This window comes from Rhea pennata, chromosome 7 (assembly GCF_028389875.1).
Source record: "Rhea pennata isolate bPtePen1 chromosome 7, bPtePen1.pri, whole genome shotgun sequence".
Taxonomy (NCBI): domain Eukaryota; kingdom Metazoa; phylum Chordata; class Aves; order Rheiformes; family Rheidae; genus Rhea; species Rhea pennata.
In genome coordinates this window covers 30,420,119-30,438,004 of record NC_084669.1, presented here as the reverse complement: position 1 = coordinate 30,438,004, position 17,886 = coordinate 30,420,119, and the positions used below count along the sequence as shown (strand labels likewise).

At 44.8% G+C, this 17,886-nt stretch overlaps 1 protein-coding gene across 4 annotated transcripts; it reads left to right on the top strand.

Annotated features, from left to right (window-relative positions):
• The first annotated feature begins 5,567 nt into the window (after window positions 1–5,567).
• Window positions 5,568–17,644, top strand: NCOA4 (nuclear receptor coactivator 4). 4 transcript variants are annotated; one of them, XM_062580628.1, is made up of 10 exons: window positions 5,806–5,944; window positions 10,416–10,569; window positions 11,072–11,212; window positions 11,338–11,426; window positions 11,923–12,031; window positions 12,663–12,734; window positions 13,400–13,546; window positions 13,753–14,760; window positions 15,144–15,233; window positions 15,807–17,644. In XM_062580628.1, the coding sequence occupies exons 2-10, from the start codon at window positions 10,429–10,431 to the stop codon at window positions 15,810–15,812; spliced, it is 1,803 nt and encodes a 600-aa protein (XP_062436612.1). In that variant the 5' UTR covers window positions 5,806–5,944; window positions 10,416–10,428; the 3' UTR covers window positions 15,813–17,644. The 4 variants fall into 4 exon arrangements, with proteins under 4 accessions (XP_062436613.1, XP_062436610.1, XP_062436611.1 ...); XM_062580629.1 differs by lacking the exon at window positions 5,806–5,944 and adding an exon at window positions 5,568–5,631 and having other exon boundaries at window positions 15,144–17,644; XM_062580626.1 differs by having other exon boundaries at window positions 5,803–5,944; window positions 15,144–17,644.
• The last annotated feature ends 242 nt before the right edge of the window (window positions 17,645–17,886 follow it).

Sequence of the window (17,886 nt, the reverse complement as noted above, 5' to 3'; positions counted from 1 at the left end):
AAATATAAGAGATATTAATGGAGATTTAGGGGAAAAAATCTAAATATTAACTATATGGATAAAACACGTAAGCTGTTACATTTGTATGATGGATGCTTCTTAAAAAAGAGAACATGCATTTGGATTTCAAAAATTAATTTACATTTCAAGTTGTACACTGAGTATTTTTCATATTAGACCTCTGTTCAAGTGTTACTCTTGTTAGCATTCATAAGAAATGGGATTAGTTTTGCAACAAGAACTGTATCCCTAGGTTTTTTTGAATGTTTTCTGATTTAGGAAAATTCAAATTGATTACATTCTACTTTTAAATAAAATAGGCGAACTTAACTAGATTTTCCTCCAGCCTCATACTGCTGGAGGAGACCCTTTTACTTGCTACAACTTGGCTCCTGAGCCAGTTCTGTTCAGAATGGCCCCAAATTTTCATCCTTTATACATAGGTTTTTGCTTTAGGACTCCCTGCTCTAAAATAAGCTTCTTTCCTTCTGGACATAGCTTAAGAAATGCTGTGCGTTATGTAACAGAGCCAAAAGGCCCTATTGCAACGCTGTTCCTGGTCCCCTGAGACAGTGGGAAGGAAAATGCAGTGAGCTTCTTAGTGTCCAACTGTGACCAGTCAAGGATGTTTCTGAGGAGAAAACAAAACAAAAACAAACAAACAAAAAGCATCTCCAGCGTAGGTACTGGATCACTTGATCACTTCTCTGCTTAAAAATAGTAAGAAATAATGGCAAGTTGGACTAATTGTATTATTGGATAGACATTTAGTCTTTTAAATCCAAAGCAGTAATGACCTGTCTGGAGACATGCTGAGGTAAGAGGCCTTCTGGAAGGGTGTTATTCCCTGTTAACGATGGAATAAGAAAAACTGTGCCACTTTGTTTAGGAAAAGCAGTTTACAGTGGGGTTGGAATAAATCAGCATCTTTGCACAGGGAACTAGACCCAAGAGTCCCGGTTCCCCGTGCAGGGCAGGATCGGGTGCCCCCGCAGACTGCTCGCCCCTTCCCTCCCGAGGGTTTCTAACTGTGAAGTTGCAATGTTAATACTTCATTACCATCTGTTCCTTTCAGACATGTTGAGGTGATTAATTTGTGTTCTTAAGCTCTTTGAAAATGAAAGCAGTCTATTAGTGCTAAGTAATACTGTTAATTGGCAAGAGAGGAGGAGGGAGCAAGTGTTTACTAGATGGAAATAAACAATTCTCATCAGCTTCCAGAGCACAAGTGAAAGAACTTAGTGGAACTTGCTGCATCAGCCATTTGTCTTCCCCTTTTAGGGAAATTCAGGATTCGAAGAATGAAGAAAGAGTTTTGGTTTCTGAGTGTTTTTTTTGTTTGTTTTTTCCTTCTTCTTTCCCCTGTGTTCAGAATTACAGGTTTGAAATGAAGAGCACAAAGTGCACGACGAGCGTATTTCCAGAGCCGTGGCATTTAAATGAGTCGCACGGTCCTGCCGGCCCTCTGGGAATACGGAGAAGCTGACCACGGGCTCCTGGCAGAGGCCGCGGCACCTCAGGTCTGCGCGTGCTGCATGCCCACTGCTAAGCTGGCACGCTGTTTCCAGGCTCCCGCTCCCCTGCCCTGCAGAAGGGGCCAGCTCTGGCAAGCTACGTGATTCATGAAGGGGAAGACGTGTGTGCACTTTGTGGGTGACTTGGGGATTAGTGGGAATTGCCTGCCTTTGAGTGAGTTCCTTTGCGTTCTCACTCAAAAAGAAACTTGCAGCCAAAACTTCTGCCCAGTACGGAAATGGATGCGCTCATCCTTCACCTCTGAAAACTAAGATGAGTGTGTCCATTTTCTGCCTGTGCTCCTGCTCTGCTTTTTCCTCTTGCAGTTGCTCTTCTACACAAAAGGAAAGGTCCTCAGAGAAAGGGCTAAACTCAGTGAAGTCCCAGCGAAGGACTAAGTATGCCTCCTGTGGCATTTACTGCTGGTCTGCGTCAGTGAAGGGAACAGGTATCCTTTGCCACAGTCACTTGGATGTCTGGTTTCCACCCTTCTCAAGCTCTAGAAATGCTGGGTCTCGAGCAAATAGCCATCACATGTACACGAGCCAATGTGTTCAGATAGCAGAGTACTAAGCTGCAGCTTGTAAGTCTTTAGAAGCATTAATCCTATCTAGTATATGACTGAAACAGATGTCATCTATCTTATTACTAGTCTTTCAATATACCACAGGCTATGCTACTCAGACAACATGCAAAGCAAATTTTGAAAAACAAGGGGGAAGGTCACTAGTGAGGAAATGAGACTGCAAACCTCCATCCCACTCCAAGCATCTGTTTGCTTACCAGCAAAAAAAACCAACTCTAAAACAGTCAACTACCCGGCAGTGCAGGCTTTCAGTGGTATAATGAAGGAGAGATTTTGTCCTCCATGCGGTTCAAGGTAATGTAGTTTAATTAATCTGTCAAGAGCTTTCTGTGAAATAGAGGGCAGGGATGCTGCTGGCCAGGAATCCATCTCCTAGCTCCACCTGGTGCTCAGTGGCTGGCACATGGCCTGGCAGCACAAATCCACTCACTCATCCCTGAATTTTCTTGTCTCTACTTGCCTTACAGATCATTAACTGCAGAGCAGAGCTCACAACTCCCTGCACAGTGAACCTTGCAGAAACCCACTTTTGTTTGTGCCTTCCAGGGCAAAGCTGCTGACGAGAAGCCCTTTACTTACCCTGCCTTTGACGCTGGCTGTAGTGCAAGCTGCTTCACGCCAGGTGAGGACCGGGCCAAAATTCCTGCCTGTAGGTAGGTTTAACGCTGCCTGCTGTTCACAGTGTCTGGAAAACCTTGTAAGTGTCGCTGTGTTGGAGAATCCAGTTTTAGCAAAGCCTGTGCATAAATGTGAACTCAGTTAAAGTGTTCATTTCTTCCTTGTTTTCATAGTGATCTTTGTATGCTAAATGTTGTGCTTTTTCCAGCATCAACTTCTCTACTATAATTATGGGCTAATTTAGTGTCATGCTGCTTGTAACTGCTTTCTTAAAAACGGTCTTGGAGAAAATTTGAGACAAGCATTTCTTAGAAAGCGGAAGAGACCTGTTTTAGTTTTGCAGAGATGTCTGTTTTTCAACAAGCCACTTTCCACCTCAAATTAGAGCAATCCCTAGAGCTATAACATAGCATAATTGTCAGTATTTTGAAAATTTTATTTTAAAAGGGAAATGCCTACAAGACCACATGAAAGCCCAGGCAAAAGTTAGAGGATTGTGCTTAATTTATAGTCACACAGTATATAACAAACTAGGAGAAGTTCAAAGTTTAAGGTTTGAACCAATAATATGCACTTTGGGGAATTTTGAGCAAAGGTAACACTCCTTCCTGAGACCTGTGTTAGCAGGCTGTACCTCCTAATGCATCTCTGGGAATGCAGTCTTGTCAAAAGTCTAAACTGCGGTCTGTTAGTCTGACCTCTTTATCTGGAAAACTGACATAAAATTACAGTCTAGAAATACCAACACTGTATAGAACAGAGGTCTTCTGCAAAGTGAGTCCCTTTGCAGAAATGAAGTTTTTCAGAGATGATGTCTTGAGGCTACTGCAAATTCAGTGTCCAATAACTGGACACAAAACTAACCACTCGCTGGGAACCTGCGTATGAACCGTCCTCACAGCAGAAAGCTGCTGCCCCATCTCAAAAGCTATTCACCTCCCAGCTGAGATGCATGAGGGTTTTAACCCCAAACCCAGCTCTTCAGGGAACCAAAGACCTCTAAAATTTTAGCACCAGGCCCTACACTTGTTGATAAACTTATCCATTAATGGTCTGACTTTTAAATTTATAACCTTTCTCATATGCCAAGTATGTCCTTAAAATTATTCAAAAACTGTATAGTGTATGCAAAACATTACTAAGGATTTATTTTTAATATTTATTTATCTCCTTTCCCACTAGTTAAAGTTGTAGGAGCCACTGAATCTAGGATCAATGAACCAGTGGTTGCATGTGACTTTGCCTATTGAATGTATATGTATATTTCTGTAAACTGGCCAGCAGACTACAGCAAATGGTATTTTCAGCCAAACACCACAAGGAGAATTTTATCGGGTATCAAAGCAAAGCCACATTCTTGGCATTGGCCGGTCTCATTACAAATATGCACAGGTTTTATGATGGTTTTTCAATGACACAAATGTCACTGTCTTGAAGAAGTTACTATTTAAGTCAATGATATGGTTACTGAGAAATAACACTTCTATGTTAGCAAATTTTGTCTAGCTGTTGGGTCATTCGTGCTTCCTTGAAAATGTGGTCAAGCCTATTGCAATCCACAAAATACAGATTACAGATGTACATGGATATTCCTCTGATTTGTAAAGTGTGTGGGAGATATAGTACATATCACTGTACTCAAGTATGCTTTCCACTTGATATTTGAAAAGGCATTAACATCCAAGAATCCCCCTTCTGCAAAAGTCTATGTATGTAAGAAGTGGTCACTGTTTGAGATGCACCTACCAGCTGAAGTTTTGGAGGCTCTGAGGAAAGGCAAAGGAGTGATTAAAAATGAGCAGAAAAAGTTAGATGGGGATTAAAATGTGCCTGTAATTTAGGTAATGTGTGGGGCTCTTAGGAAAGCCTCCTTGCCTACAAGGCACTGACAGTTTCGGTATCAGACTCTTGCGCCCTTCTGCAAATGTCATTATATAACTTGAGGGCAGGGAAGTTCTGTAAAAGTTTTAAAAGGGTATCAGCGTCCACCAGAAGAGAAGCATCAAACTTCAGGGTGCTGCCCAAGTTCTCCTGGAGTCTGTGATTACTCTTAAAACAGCTTGAATACTACTGAGAGCATGGGTGAACCAGTCCATGCGTCTGTGGCAAACGTGGGCTTTGGTGGTCCCAAAGTAACCCAGGGAGTGTCCTGAGAGAGGGACACGTGCGCCCCAGGACAGAGATGTGCGCAGCTGGTCAGGACCTCCTGCCTCTGCCGCCGACTTAGATCACCACAGGAAAGATCTGCAAGCGAGCACAGTGCAGTGAGGTCCGAAAAGCCGCCGCTGTGGCACGGGGTTCAGGCACGGCGGCCCGCTGCCGAGCGCCGCGCCGCGAGTGGGCGGGCAGCAGCGGCCTGGGCCCGGGCGGCGCTGGGGACGGGCCCGGCGCACAGCTGCGCCGCTGGCGCTCAGCCCGGTCGCGGCAGGTCTGGGTGGCGGCCGGGGACCGACGTCGAAGAGGAGGAGCCCGAGGAAGGTCGGACGCGAAGGGAAAACAGCCCGGGCGCTGCACGCCCGCCGCGCGTCCTGGGTGCCACGGTGCGGGCTCCCCTCGGGGGTGGTGCCCCGCCGGGGCCCGGGCGGCAGAGCGGCGTCCCCGCGGCCGCTTCCGCCCGCCGGAGGAGGAGGGCGGGCCTGGGGGCCGGGAGCGCGCCCGCTCCGCTAGCCCGGCCCGCGGGCAACTGCTGCCCTCGCCGCCGCCCTCCTGCTCTGCCGCCTCAGGTGCGGCCCGCTGACACGCGGCGCGGCGGGAGGCGCCGCGCGCACCGCGACATGGCGGCTCGCCGCCTCCGCGACATGGCGGCGGGGCGGGGCGGGGGGCGTGGCCGGCGGCGCTCTCGCGAGAGCGGCCGTTCGCCGCCTGGCAGCCGGGGCGCCGCGCCGCTGAGGGGAGCCGGGCCGCGGCCGCCGGTAAGCGCGGGCGGGCGAGGGGCGAGGGGGAGGGGGGCGCGGGGCGGTTGCTCGGCCCTTCCGCGCCGCTCTCCGCTCCCCCGCCGCGCACCCGCGCAGGCTGCGCCGCGCAGGCACGCGCGGGTGCGCGGATGCACATGCGCGCGCGTCCCCGCGGCCGTAGGCGCCCGCGGTGGGGAGCAACGTGGCGTTTGCGCGGAGCGGCCGGGCCCGGCAGCGGCTCCCGCGGGGCGCCTCGCCCCGACCTCGGCGTGCTGCCGCGGCGGAGCGCGCCTGGCTGCCAGCGGCGCAGCGCGCGGGAGCTGCGCGAGCGGTAACGGCCGTCGGCGGGGTTAAAGGCGGGGGGGGGGGGGGGGGGAGAAGGGCCGGCGTTAGGTGGCGGGTCGCGGGTTGAGCTTTTAGGGGCTGCGCTGATCGTCCCTTCGGCTTCAAGTCTGGCGCTTGTGAGTGGGGCTGAGGGGAGAAGCTGGGAGGAGCAGAGCTGGCCTTTGTTGGAGCGCTGGATAGCGCCTGCGGTCGCGGGAGGGGGAAAGGCCCACAGTCGCTTAAAAATACCACTCCCGACGCTGTCAGAGCGCGGCGTTGTGTTTATGGATATGCGAAGCGCGCAGCAGCGCTATCTCTGGGGCCATGTGCTTCGGGCAGGGCAAGGGATTTGTTAGTTGTTTTCTAAAGAGTTTCAAGTGTAAAAGGCTGCAAGATAATTGTGTTTTACTGTAAAATTTGGGCTGAGTCTACAGTCTGTTTCTTCTGTTCAGATGTCTGCTTTAGTATCTTACTGTGTGGTGGTTTCAGACATTCATTTTCAGGCATTCTATGATGTTACTTAAGCGCTGTTGCTTGCAAATATGTTCTCAGTTTAAAGTCCACAGAATAAAACTGTAACCAGATTTTCTACCAGTGCTGCACCAGCGACTTGTGACTCTCCCAGCAGCTGCCTCTTGTGAGACCTCCTCCCTAGAGGTGCTCTGTGCACTGGCCTAGCTGCTCCAGTGTCGAAGCAGACTAAAAATGCAGTTGTGTGGGTTCAGGTTCATGCCACCCTTCCAAAAGAGTGTGACCAGAAAAAAACTCCTTCAGTTCAGGAAGGAGTTCAGAAAATACATTACTATTACCTGAAATTGCTTTTATTCCTTAAGATGCTATTTCAAATTCTCTCTTACTTACAGGTGTTGGAGCCTATTTTTTTGCTTGTGGCTTCTGACTTAAAGCCACAATAATGTGGCTTTAATGCCACATTAAATGTGGTGCTTAGAATGTGATAGTACCCAGTTGCTGTTTTGGAGTAAAAAAAAAAAAAAATACCCCAACCAAACAAAACAAAACATAGAAGATTCATGTGGATACTTGCTGGTCATATTAATGCTGTGCTGTATAGAATGCATGTCATTTTTAGATACAAATGGAAATTTCTGAGGCTGACTTCTTGTACTTAAAGTACCAACTCTGCTGACCACAAGTCCCACATACCTAATTTGGGATAGCTACTTCAGAGGACCAACTGTTTTCTGGTGGGGTAAAATAGACATGAAGAGGGGTTTCAGTTCAGTCAAGGCAGCTAGTTTAAAACTAGGTCAGTGAGACCTTTGCAACAACCAGGTACTGGCAACTGAGAAAAATCATTCAACGTTTATAAATAGAGCCTGTCAAGCGTGAGTTTTGTTCGCTTCCAGAAGCTTTTCTCCAGTGGAGGCTTGGGAAGGTCATCTTCTCAGGCTATGCAACCTTCACTTGGAGTAGGAAAGCAGTGATCTTTACAGGCAGTAATTGAGATGACTGTGCTGAGCGTGAAAAGCTGGCAAAACCAGTTTTCTGCTGGGCTGTTAGCAGATTATGTAGGCAAGGAAAGTGTGTTATCCTCTCCTCCCTCTGCTCCCCAGCCGCATGATATTTAATTAAAATCTAAAAAATGATCTTTGCTGTTGAGCTTGTGAGCTGCAAAATAAACACAAGAAGAGAGGAGCGTAGGGAGTAAGAGCTGGAGGATGAAGGTGGGCAGCCACTCTGTAAACTAGATCGTGCAAACTGCTAAGAGGAGCGAGGCTGGGCCCAAAAGGTTGCCGCTGAGGCAGTACCAGCCTGCGGTGAAGTTTTGCAGCACCCCTGGGAACGGCCAAAAACTTTTCCGTGGAGACGGGCGATGGTTCGGCAGTTCGGACCCGAGCGCGGCTTCCCGGCTCGTTTAGGCCTTCCCGTTGCTTTTGTAGCCCCGTTTTTTCAGCAGACGTCGGTACCGGAGGTGCCCGTGGGCGAAGGTGCGGGCGGGGGCGCGCTGCGGATGGGGCCGCGGCGGCGAGAGGCGTTTGGTACGAGGGAGGGGGCGGGGCTGGCGCCGGGACGCCGCGGGGATGGGCGGCGCCGCCCCGCGGCCCCCCATAAAGGCGCGGGGCGGCCGCGGCGGCTCCGGCGGCTCCGGCGGCGCAGGTAGGGAGCGGCGGGGCGCGGGGCGGTCGCGGCTGCTCCGGCAGCGCAGCGCAGCGCAGCGCGCTTCTGCCCCCCCTTCATTTCCGCTCTTTGGGAGCGGCAGGGTCGCTTGCTGGAGTAATTCCCGTGGGATTTACCCGGGCTGCACCGGACGTGGGAGCGGGATTTGCAGTGCCGGGGGGGGTTAGGGGGGTGTTGGCCGTGACTGTGGAAAGGCGCCGGGAGCCAGCGCCGCCGTGCGCGGCCGACGGCAGCCGCCTGCCGAGCCTCCCGGGCGGGCGGCGCGCCCGGGGCTCGCTGCAGAGGTCACTGTGCGTTGTGGGTGCTGAGTCCCAGCGCGCGATCTGGAGCGCCTGGAAGCGCTGCGGGTGTCTTAACCCCCTGGTGCCACGGCGCTTGTGGTGACGGGGAAACAGGGAAATCGGTTGCTACACCACTCGTCTTCGCTGTTCTGTGTTACAGAGTTGCAGAAATTGAAATTAGCAATGAATTGGCTCTCAAGACATCCTCAAACATAGTCTTAATTGTGTGTTTTGTTAAAAGTCAGCCTGTAAGAACAGCCATATTGTGAGAGTTGCCTGTCAGGAAGGAGGAAGACAGCACTGAATTCTCTCTCTATTCATTTTGGAGAGAGAGTTATGCATTAAAAACAAACAAACAAACTTTGCAACAAACCAAAGTATTTTCAGAGAGCGTTAGAGGAGCTCATGGAAGTCTCTTAACTTCTTCTGCGTAAGTGTGAAATTAAGATAAAATTCAGGGGATGTTGTGAAGGATAAGCTCATCTGTTATTGAAAATCACTAGCAAGATAAAAAATGTGAAACCTTATATAATTGAACCTCTGAACAAACTACACTGTGTACATAAGAGCATAAAGCTGGGCCTTGATAGCACAGAATGGAGAATGATGTGTTTTGGACTTACCTACCCTGAATAATATGGTGCAGAATGGATATAAGTTTAAGAAATGAATTCAAGTTCCCTTCTCTTGTAGTTTAGATGCGCTCCCTGCATTTACTAGAAGATGAGCCGTGTAGGGACGAGGTGCGTGTGGGCACTTGGAGTGGTTCCTGTGCTGTGGTGGCTGGGGCCGGGGCAGGATGGGAACCCCGGAGTGGTGGCACCAGGCAGCTGTGGCCCTGCAGGCCGCCCTGGCCCCCAGTGCACGCAGCCGCTGCTCTTGCCATGAGCCTTGCATTTGCTGCCTGCGTCCATTTGGGAGCCACTGGTGGCCCTCTGCGCTCTGAAATGCACAGTGGCTCCTGGCTGCAGAAGGGTTTTGGATCGCAGTTTACATGGTCTTGGAGCTTGGGAATTGCAGGCTAAGTAACGGCTCAGTAACTCTAGCTCTGGGGTCTCGTCGTATTCAAAATACTCTTGATTTTCCTCCAGTGTATGTGTGGGAGAATCCATAAAATATTTATATGGGCATATGTGTGCTTTTAAACTAATTAATTCTGCTGTGAATTTTCATAGGTGTCACTGCTGAAGTTCTTAGATTCATAATAAGCATTTTATTTTATTTTTATTTGGTGTTTCAGGGATTCTATGAAACTTAACAGGAGAAATGAAACTTAGGTAACAAAATGCCCACAGTTTAGAAAAAGTGCTACTGCTTCCTGTCTTTATTAAAAAAAATATCTGTATTTAGCTTTTTTGCCTGACTTGCAAAATTCTTATTTTTGTAACTTCTGCAGAAATTTCATATCTGAGCTCCTTTTACTTGAGGATATATTGAAGCTAAGTTATGGCAGGCTCTGTTCACAACAAAAATAACAGACAGCTTTTTAAAGTTGGGGCCCTAGGTGCTTAGTGAAGTGTTTGAACCATGAATCAACAGGGAGTTTATCAGCTGATAAAAATGACCTCGATTTTTTTTTTAATTGATGATAGATTTTAAAGGAGCCAGTTCATTTGCGTGGAGGTTAAACCAGGGTGACTGAAGCAGATCATGCCTTCGGGTACCTGCTGCGGCAGGTTCGCTGAAGGGTGCCTGGATCAGCTCGCCTGGATCAGCTCACGGCTGCTGGAGTTTGCTAGTTAGACATAAATACTAGAGGAATGTGAACGGCAGGAAGGATTGCTTAAGCTCTTGTAGTTCAGTCCGTTGAGAAGTAGCTATTGTGTTTCCTGTGATTGCATTAATTCCACATGCCAAGGCTTTTGAGACGGTTGTCACTGCTGGAGATTTTCTTAACTTCTATCTGTAATTAGAAAACTTATTTTTGTGTAGGGTCTTAGATTTTCTTGTTCGTCTTTATAGCAAATGAATATGTAGATGGTGATTTTCATATGATAACCACCTTCTATTAAAGCAGAAGAGAAACTATTAAGAAGAATACTTTTCATCATGTTTTAGGAACACTTCAAGAATGAGTCCATCACAAGATAGACGTAGAAATTCCTGCAGCAGCGAGCCTCTAGCAAAGTGCCTTCAAGCTAAGAAGGACTTGGAAACAGCCATTTCTGGAATTGTCAAAGCTGAACAACAGATTAAAGACAACTGGAGAGAGGTAATTTAAATTAATTTAAAAATAATCAGCGTAGCTTCAACAGCAGTTCTGGTTATTCCAAAGTACTTTGTAAAATACGATACTGGACTGGAATTTTCCCAGAGGCAGCAAGCATCTTGCTATATAACTTGGTTATGCTCTTGTAAAGATATTTCGGTACTGCTAGCTTAGGCATACAGAATGTACTAAAGTGTCGGTCTGTATTTTTCTCCTGCCTTAAAAAAATACTTGGAAATAGCTTTTGATTTAAACATTAGGATAGAGAGATGCTGCAAATAACAGTGTTATTTGATACTCCTTTAGAAATTGCCTTGGAACTTGCACTAACTTGTGAGTCATGTGGCTTAGCGGGTGAATGTGGTTAGTGTTTGGAGAACTTGAGAAATAGATTGGTACAAAAATACCGCTTCTCTGTGAGAAACACTGTTTTGTAATGGGCACAACATATTGTTGTTCCTGCTGTTTGACAGTTGTTCTTGAAATGCTGCATGTTACCTTGCAGGTGAAAGCGAAGATTCACAGCCACATAAGTCGTCATCTGGAGTGCCTGCGCAGTCGTGAGGTTTGGCTGTTCGAGCAGGTAGATCTCATTCAGCAGCTTAAAGAGGAGGCCTTGCAGCAGCAAGCTCAGCAGCTCTATTGGGTAAGATTTCCTTGTAAACTGATTTAGTTGCACTGGCTTTTTCAAAGAAACATCAGCCTTTCAAGTATTTCCCTATTTTTCCCTTAGAAGCCAAAACAATAACACATGTTTTGTTTTCCATGTAGTATTTGGGACAGTTCAATTGCCTTATTCATCAGCTGGAACGCTCCTATAGTAACGAACTAGCAAACCAGATTTCAGTTTGCCTGGAGAGGTAAATATATTGTATAATACATTGATACTGATTTTGATTTAATAATTTAATCTGTTGTTTGAGTATAATAGACCTAATAATAGATCTAAGTTGCTTTTCACACATTTTCTTTCATGCTTCCTCAATGGTTCCTAAAAATAAGATCTTTAAAGCAGTCTGATATGATTCCTCTCGTGAGGAATCATATCAGGAAGTTTTTAATCTTAAATTGAAAGAACATGACTATAAATAATAGTGGAGACATTCATTTGTGTAGCTTATAAAGTGAGAAGGAAACACTTGTTTTTTGCTGGTTATTTCTTTCTCTCTCCTGTTTTTTTTTTTTTCCTTGGGGATAGGCACCTCTGTTTTTTGAATGAACATGAAAAGTCTGTCTTTAGTTAATTATTGCAAAGACTTTAGTTTGGAAGCCTTTTTGTGAAATGCAGGTCTAATCCTCAAAACATGGTAGGAGTGGAAGATGACAATTTCTGTAACTATCATCTTATTCTTTCAGACTGGCAAGTCTTACTCTTAAACCAGAAGAGTCTTCTGTCCTGAACTTCGAGGCTGATACATCTTACCTTCGCCAGGCTATTACCTCATTTGGCTCCATTAAAACAATGGTAAGCACCAAGACTTTTCTGGATTGCAATACTTCTAAAATAAATAATTAAATAAAAATGAAAGCACGGAACTTTTTTCAGAGCAGTAGTAGAATATATTCTAAGTGACTTTTTTAGTTACAAGTTGAGTAGATATGGTGTATAAATCGTATTGTTCTAGCTGTATAATATATATGAAGTTAATTAGGTTTTGCATTTAGTTTTGTTTTTGACCAAGTTTAGATCTGGTAATGTTCATGTTACTGTGATATATTTTGGCAGAGACTGAGCAGATGATGGCAGTATTCTTACACTTCACCAGCAACTGAAAATTCATTTTAAGATTTTTCTTTTTTTATGTTAGTAGTTGTATATTGTAGGTAGATGACTTTCTACAACATAAATGTTTTGGGATTCTTATTAAACAGCATATTTTTTGTATTAATAGAGATAATTCTTTTAATGGCAGTGCACCGAAAGTATTTTTATGCTACATCTCTTTCCATCCTGTTTTTCAAATGTTGAGAAATTTCTTAGCTACAAATAACTGATCCGTTGCAACACTGCTTTACCTCTACTTTATTATAGAATTTATTTTACAAATTGGACAAAATTGAGACTTAAATCAAATTCTACTTTACCTTTCTTATAGCAAACCTCTGAGAGAGAAAATACTTCTCCCTGGTTTCTGGGGCAGAATTGTACCCTAATGAACTGTGAGCAGGTAAGATTAACACTTGCACCTTTTGATTTTTTTTATTAAGGTGAAAGGAGAACTCAAGCACAGTATGTTAGTTTGCTTGAGTAATGATTGCTGTTTGTTAAGATGTTGTTGAGTAGTCAGTAAGTCGCTGTGGTGAACATTACTGCTCTGCTGTTTTAGCTTCTCCAAGATTAGATTAGTATCAAAGTGAACTTGGAATTCATACTTTCATTCAAAGTGATTGAAATAAATACTACTAGGCATTGTCACGTTGGGATTTGGAACTGATTCATTTTTAATGCAGGAATTCACAGGAAATACTGTACTGGGCTCTGCACAGAGCCAGCTTCAATGCAGATTTGGAGCGCAGAAAATTAGTGGAGGAATTATGGTCAAAAGGAAGGCTATGGTAGGGTTATGCATATCAGAACTGTGTGTTGTAGAAGTTATTACTTCTCTTTCTTGTCACTTGCACTCTGAAGAAACTGGGGACACAAACCAGTATTTCAGTGCAGTGACTTACAGTCATACCGGGAGTTCATTTTTTTTGTTTGTTTTATGAAAAGGAACTCAATGATTTTCTTTTGTTTCAGAAATACTAATGCGTGTCAAATGCCCATTTTGATGTTTACCGTAGATTGCTTCAGCAGTTAGGTATTTTTGTAACCAGGAATACTCTTTGTCAGCAGAAAACATTATATGGGACAGTGGGCGCTTCACTGGCTGACTGGTTACTTGGAAGCAGACCTGTGGGTGTTTGCCAAACTCCGTATGTACCCAGCACCAATCTTGAAGACTGGGTTTTGCAGAAATGTGTGTCAGACCCCAAGCAGGTATGCTCTTTTATGCACTAACCTAGCTTTAATAAAAAGAAAATGCAGTATCTAATTGCATCTTCTGTAATCCTGTTCTCCTTGCCTTGTGTTCAGCTAATAGGTCTGCATTTATTTTCAGTGTACTCTGAACTATAGCTGTGCAAATAGTAATTGAACATTGGCTTTCAGTGTTACTAAATGCATGTAAATGTGTCTTTTACTAGGATTTACATTCTTCCAAAGTTTGTTATTTTGAGCAAGCCTGGGGAAATCTGAAAGGTTTGGAACACTGGCTCCTGAAGAATCAACAGCATGATGCTGCTGGAAAGACAGATTCCCATAGCCGCAAGGATTCCACCTCTACTTCCGCTTCGTCCTTCTCCGTTGAAAAGATTGAGGAATTGGAATCCCTTGGTCAAGAAGAGATGGATCTTTCTGACTGGCTGCTTACGCCTGACATGGAAAATGGAAGTAGTGCTTCAGATGAGAAATGGAAGTATGAATTTAAACCTTTTAGGGAAGAATTTAATCTGAATGATTGGCTCTCTAAAGCTGAAACGTGTACCAGTTGTCGTGGCAGCCAGGCCAAAGGTGTGGAAATTGAGAACCTGGGAAATCTGAAGTGCTTGAATGAGCATCTTGATGGAAAGAAATCGCCCACCACGTCAGCTGTAAACGCTTGGCTTCTTCAGCATCCCCAGGCGCCATTTAAAGTGGAAGATGTGTGCAAAGCTAATGAGCTTTGTGCCAGCTTTTCAGAATGCGTGTGTGACGAAAACTGTGGAAAGGAGGCTCTCTGTAAGTGGCTTCTGAAGAAAGAAGGGAAGGATAAAAATGGTGTTCCAGTAAGCCAGAAAGCTGTTCCCAACCCAGAGAATGAGAAGCCTATTTCTGCTGGCAATACCTGGCTTCACCCTTCCCAGCAGGTTACAGAGGAGCCTGTGACTGCTGAGAAATCAGATTATTCAGCAGAGATAGCAGAACCCCTGAAGGTGTTGCTCGAAAGGCCTTTGACAAGCTGGCTCGCCAAGTCTGAGCACAAAGCAGAAAGTGCAGAAGAAAAGGCAAGTAGGGAAAAAGCAGATATTAGTTTCAAGAGTCCTTTCCTAGACCTCTTGGCTCCATTCCACCTCCCTCTGAATGTAAACAGTTGGGTGTTGACTTCAACCAACCTAGAAAATACCAACCCGCCTCCAGTGGAAGATAAATGGCTCCTACGCAAGAAAGCACAAGTGAGCATGTTTCAGGTTTCGTTGTTCTGGCATCTTAAGCCAATGTGCTGGGGTTTATTACTTTATTGAATCTATTTTTTTTTCCTCTTTCAAATTCATAACTCTTCTGGAGAGTACTAAGAGATGATTTTTAGATTTTTTTCCTCTTCTGATGTTTTCAGTGATTTCTTAGTTATTTCAGAAATGAAGCCAGCACTGAACATAAAGTATCAGTTAATTTTGAAGTCTAACTGGTCTTACTAAATGAACAAAATACTCATTTCAAAGATTCTCAGTATTCAGTTTTATTTTCTTTGTGAACACTTGACAGAATTTGAAGATTCATCAGAATATATTTAAGTTTATATTTAGAGACCTGTAATTAAAGCAATTTTCTCTTTCAGGAGTTTGGCCTTCCTACAGTTTGTGACCTTTTTGCCTGTATGAAACTGGGTGGGGATAAAGAAAAATGGCTGCATCAGACTCCTTTACAGGTAGGATGCATAGAATGCGTTAGAACGCTCAGACCTAAATGTAACACTCAAAATATGGATGGTGGTAGCTAATCATAATCACCATCTTTTGAGTTCTCTAAATATAGTGGCAAACATCATTGTGATTTCCTTCCTATATACCTTTTTATCAGCTTGGACCACTCTGGTTTTTCATTATTCCTTCCTTCTCTTTCTATTCCAAGCTAGGGAAGGAGTTAAACTCTTAAGTAAATCACTATTAAACTGATTAACTCTTGATACAATCTTGGTAACTTCTACTGTAACTGAAATGTCTGAATTCCTAGGCAACTACTTTCTTATCTTGATGGTGGGCCATGTGGGGTCGTGTTTTTGCTGTCTGGCAAGATTACTCTTTTTCACTGTTTAGGAAATTCATGAAAAGCATCCTTTTTGGCAAGTATGCATCAAAACCTAAAATACAAGTCTTGGTTCTAAAAACCATCTTGGTATTTTTTTTTCTTCCAGTGTGCTTTTATACATGCTTTTGTCTAAAAGCATTATTTCCTGTTTACTAGAGATCAAAGAGAATAACCCTATTTTGAATTTGTTTAGATGTGAAGAACTGGAAGCGCTGAAGTTGTCCCCTTCCTGCTGATTAATCGCACATCTATGCTGAGTGACTGCAGCCAGATGAATTCTTGTGTTTGTGTTTGGCTGTCTGCTTTTTCTTCCAAAATTATAACAAAAAGAAAAAATCTTCATGTAACAGAGTTATGGTGCAGAAAATGCCTTTTTGTTATGATTAATTCTGCAATGTAGACCCACTGAGCATAAGCAAACTGACACTCCAGTGGTGTTAGTAAATTTGTATCTGTTACGGGACTACGTGAATCCTCTTTAATGGGTTGTCACTTGAAAGCCAGTGCAGGTATAAAGCAAAATCTCTGGTGCTGTGAAACCTCCACCGTTGACGTTGGTTTGTCATTAAAAAGTGTTGTTCCTTTCAGCTGCTGCACCTTTGTCATGAGCTGGTTTCCAGCTTACTGGGATCATAAGATGGCCTAGGCTCTATTTGGAAGCAGTTTTTTGTAGGGTGGTTGCTAACTTCAAAGATTTCATTTGCATCTTCTGTTGGTGCGTCACCCGGCTGAGCCTGGGCAGTCAAGATTTCGAGAGATGTGAATTTATGGGACTTGACCCGTGACAGGAGAACTGGTAACTTAAGTTTTGTGTGAAAACTTCCCTTGCAGGTTTCTGAGCGATTCGGAGACCAGGCAGACTTGGGTCTCTTAGAGAAAAAGAGCAAAGCTGGATTGCCAGGCTCTTCTGTGGCGTTTTTAGTTTTCACGCAGCAGCAGACTGAGAACCTGCATCCCCAGCTTTTAGCAGCAATTTCAATTCCACTGAAAAAAGCTGTATGATGAAACACGTATGTTTCTTTGAGTTTCAGATAATTTGTAATTAACCTGCATTGATAAGCCACTGCATAGCAGGCATCTCAGTTAAGATTTGGGGAACTGGATGCCTTCTCATGCTATTTAACTGGAAAACACCACCTTGGCGACCTGTGTGGATCCCACTGTCTGATGCATTTTAAAGATACTTAAGCTGTGGATTTCCTTTAGTATTACGCATATGAAAGTGGGGTGGGAGCAATTGTGATTGCTGTAGCAGCAACACCATTACTCCACACCTCCTTGGGTGTGTAAGAGTTTGCACCCAGAGGAGAGCGCAGAGATGCTAGATGGAAACATGGCACGTGCTTGCCAGCGTGCATGGAACACTGTACAGTTACAGTCTCTGGTGCAGCTTCTAGACACTTGCACAGATTACTCCTAATGACTGTACAAACCAGCTTCCACTTTGCCCCATCCCCAAAGCTGCCGAGAATAAAAGTGGTTTAAGTTCTTCACAATGGTGCAGAAAATAAATTATTAGTCAGCTCTAACCGTGATACCACTTTGCAGTGTGACTGCGGTCCTCTCTGCTACAACTTGCGCATGTGTGTAAAAATGAGTTTTTTAGTATGAGAAGGATATACTGCTAGACTAGACCCCCAAATGGGCTTATGATCAGTGGACCACTTGACACTTCTATAATTTTAATAGTTTTGGCTTTCTACTGAAAGCAGAAAGATGTTTTTTTTGAAGTTAACTTTTCCCCTTTCAATGTGTCCTTGTTGCTGCATGGGAAGACTGCACTATAACTAACTCCAATAATAGCCTATTTTGATTAGCAATTTAACTTGATGAAGGTGATTGAAGTGCAGCCCACCTCTTACAATTCCTTGTAGTTGTCAGTGTGTGCTACTCTGTTAGTTCACTATGAACCTTTAAAATTTGGGGGTTACGTGTATTCATTTACTTGTTCAACTGACCTGGTATCACTAATTGGTATTTATGGTAAAACATTGATTAGTCTTTTCCATTAAAAAAAAAATTGCAACTGAAGTCTGTGGTATGTCTTCTTTCAAAGATGATTAAAGAACAACGCCCAGGAACCGTGTGTCATTAACTTCTGTTTGACCACTGCTCTAGCTGTGCCCCAGCACTGGCGTCGCACGTTCTCCGGTGCGGAAGCGCAGGTAGCGCCCGAACATCGGTGGGACCCTGGCAGCCCTGTGTCCAGGACGCCCTGGCAAGAGTAGCGCAGCATTTCCTGTCCAGAGCTGCACTGAAACATAAAGTGCACA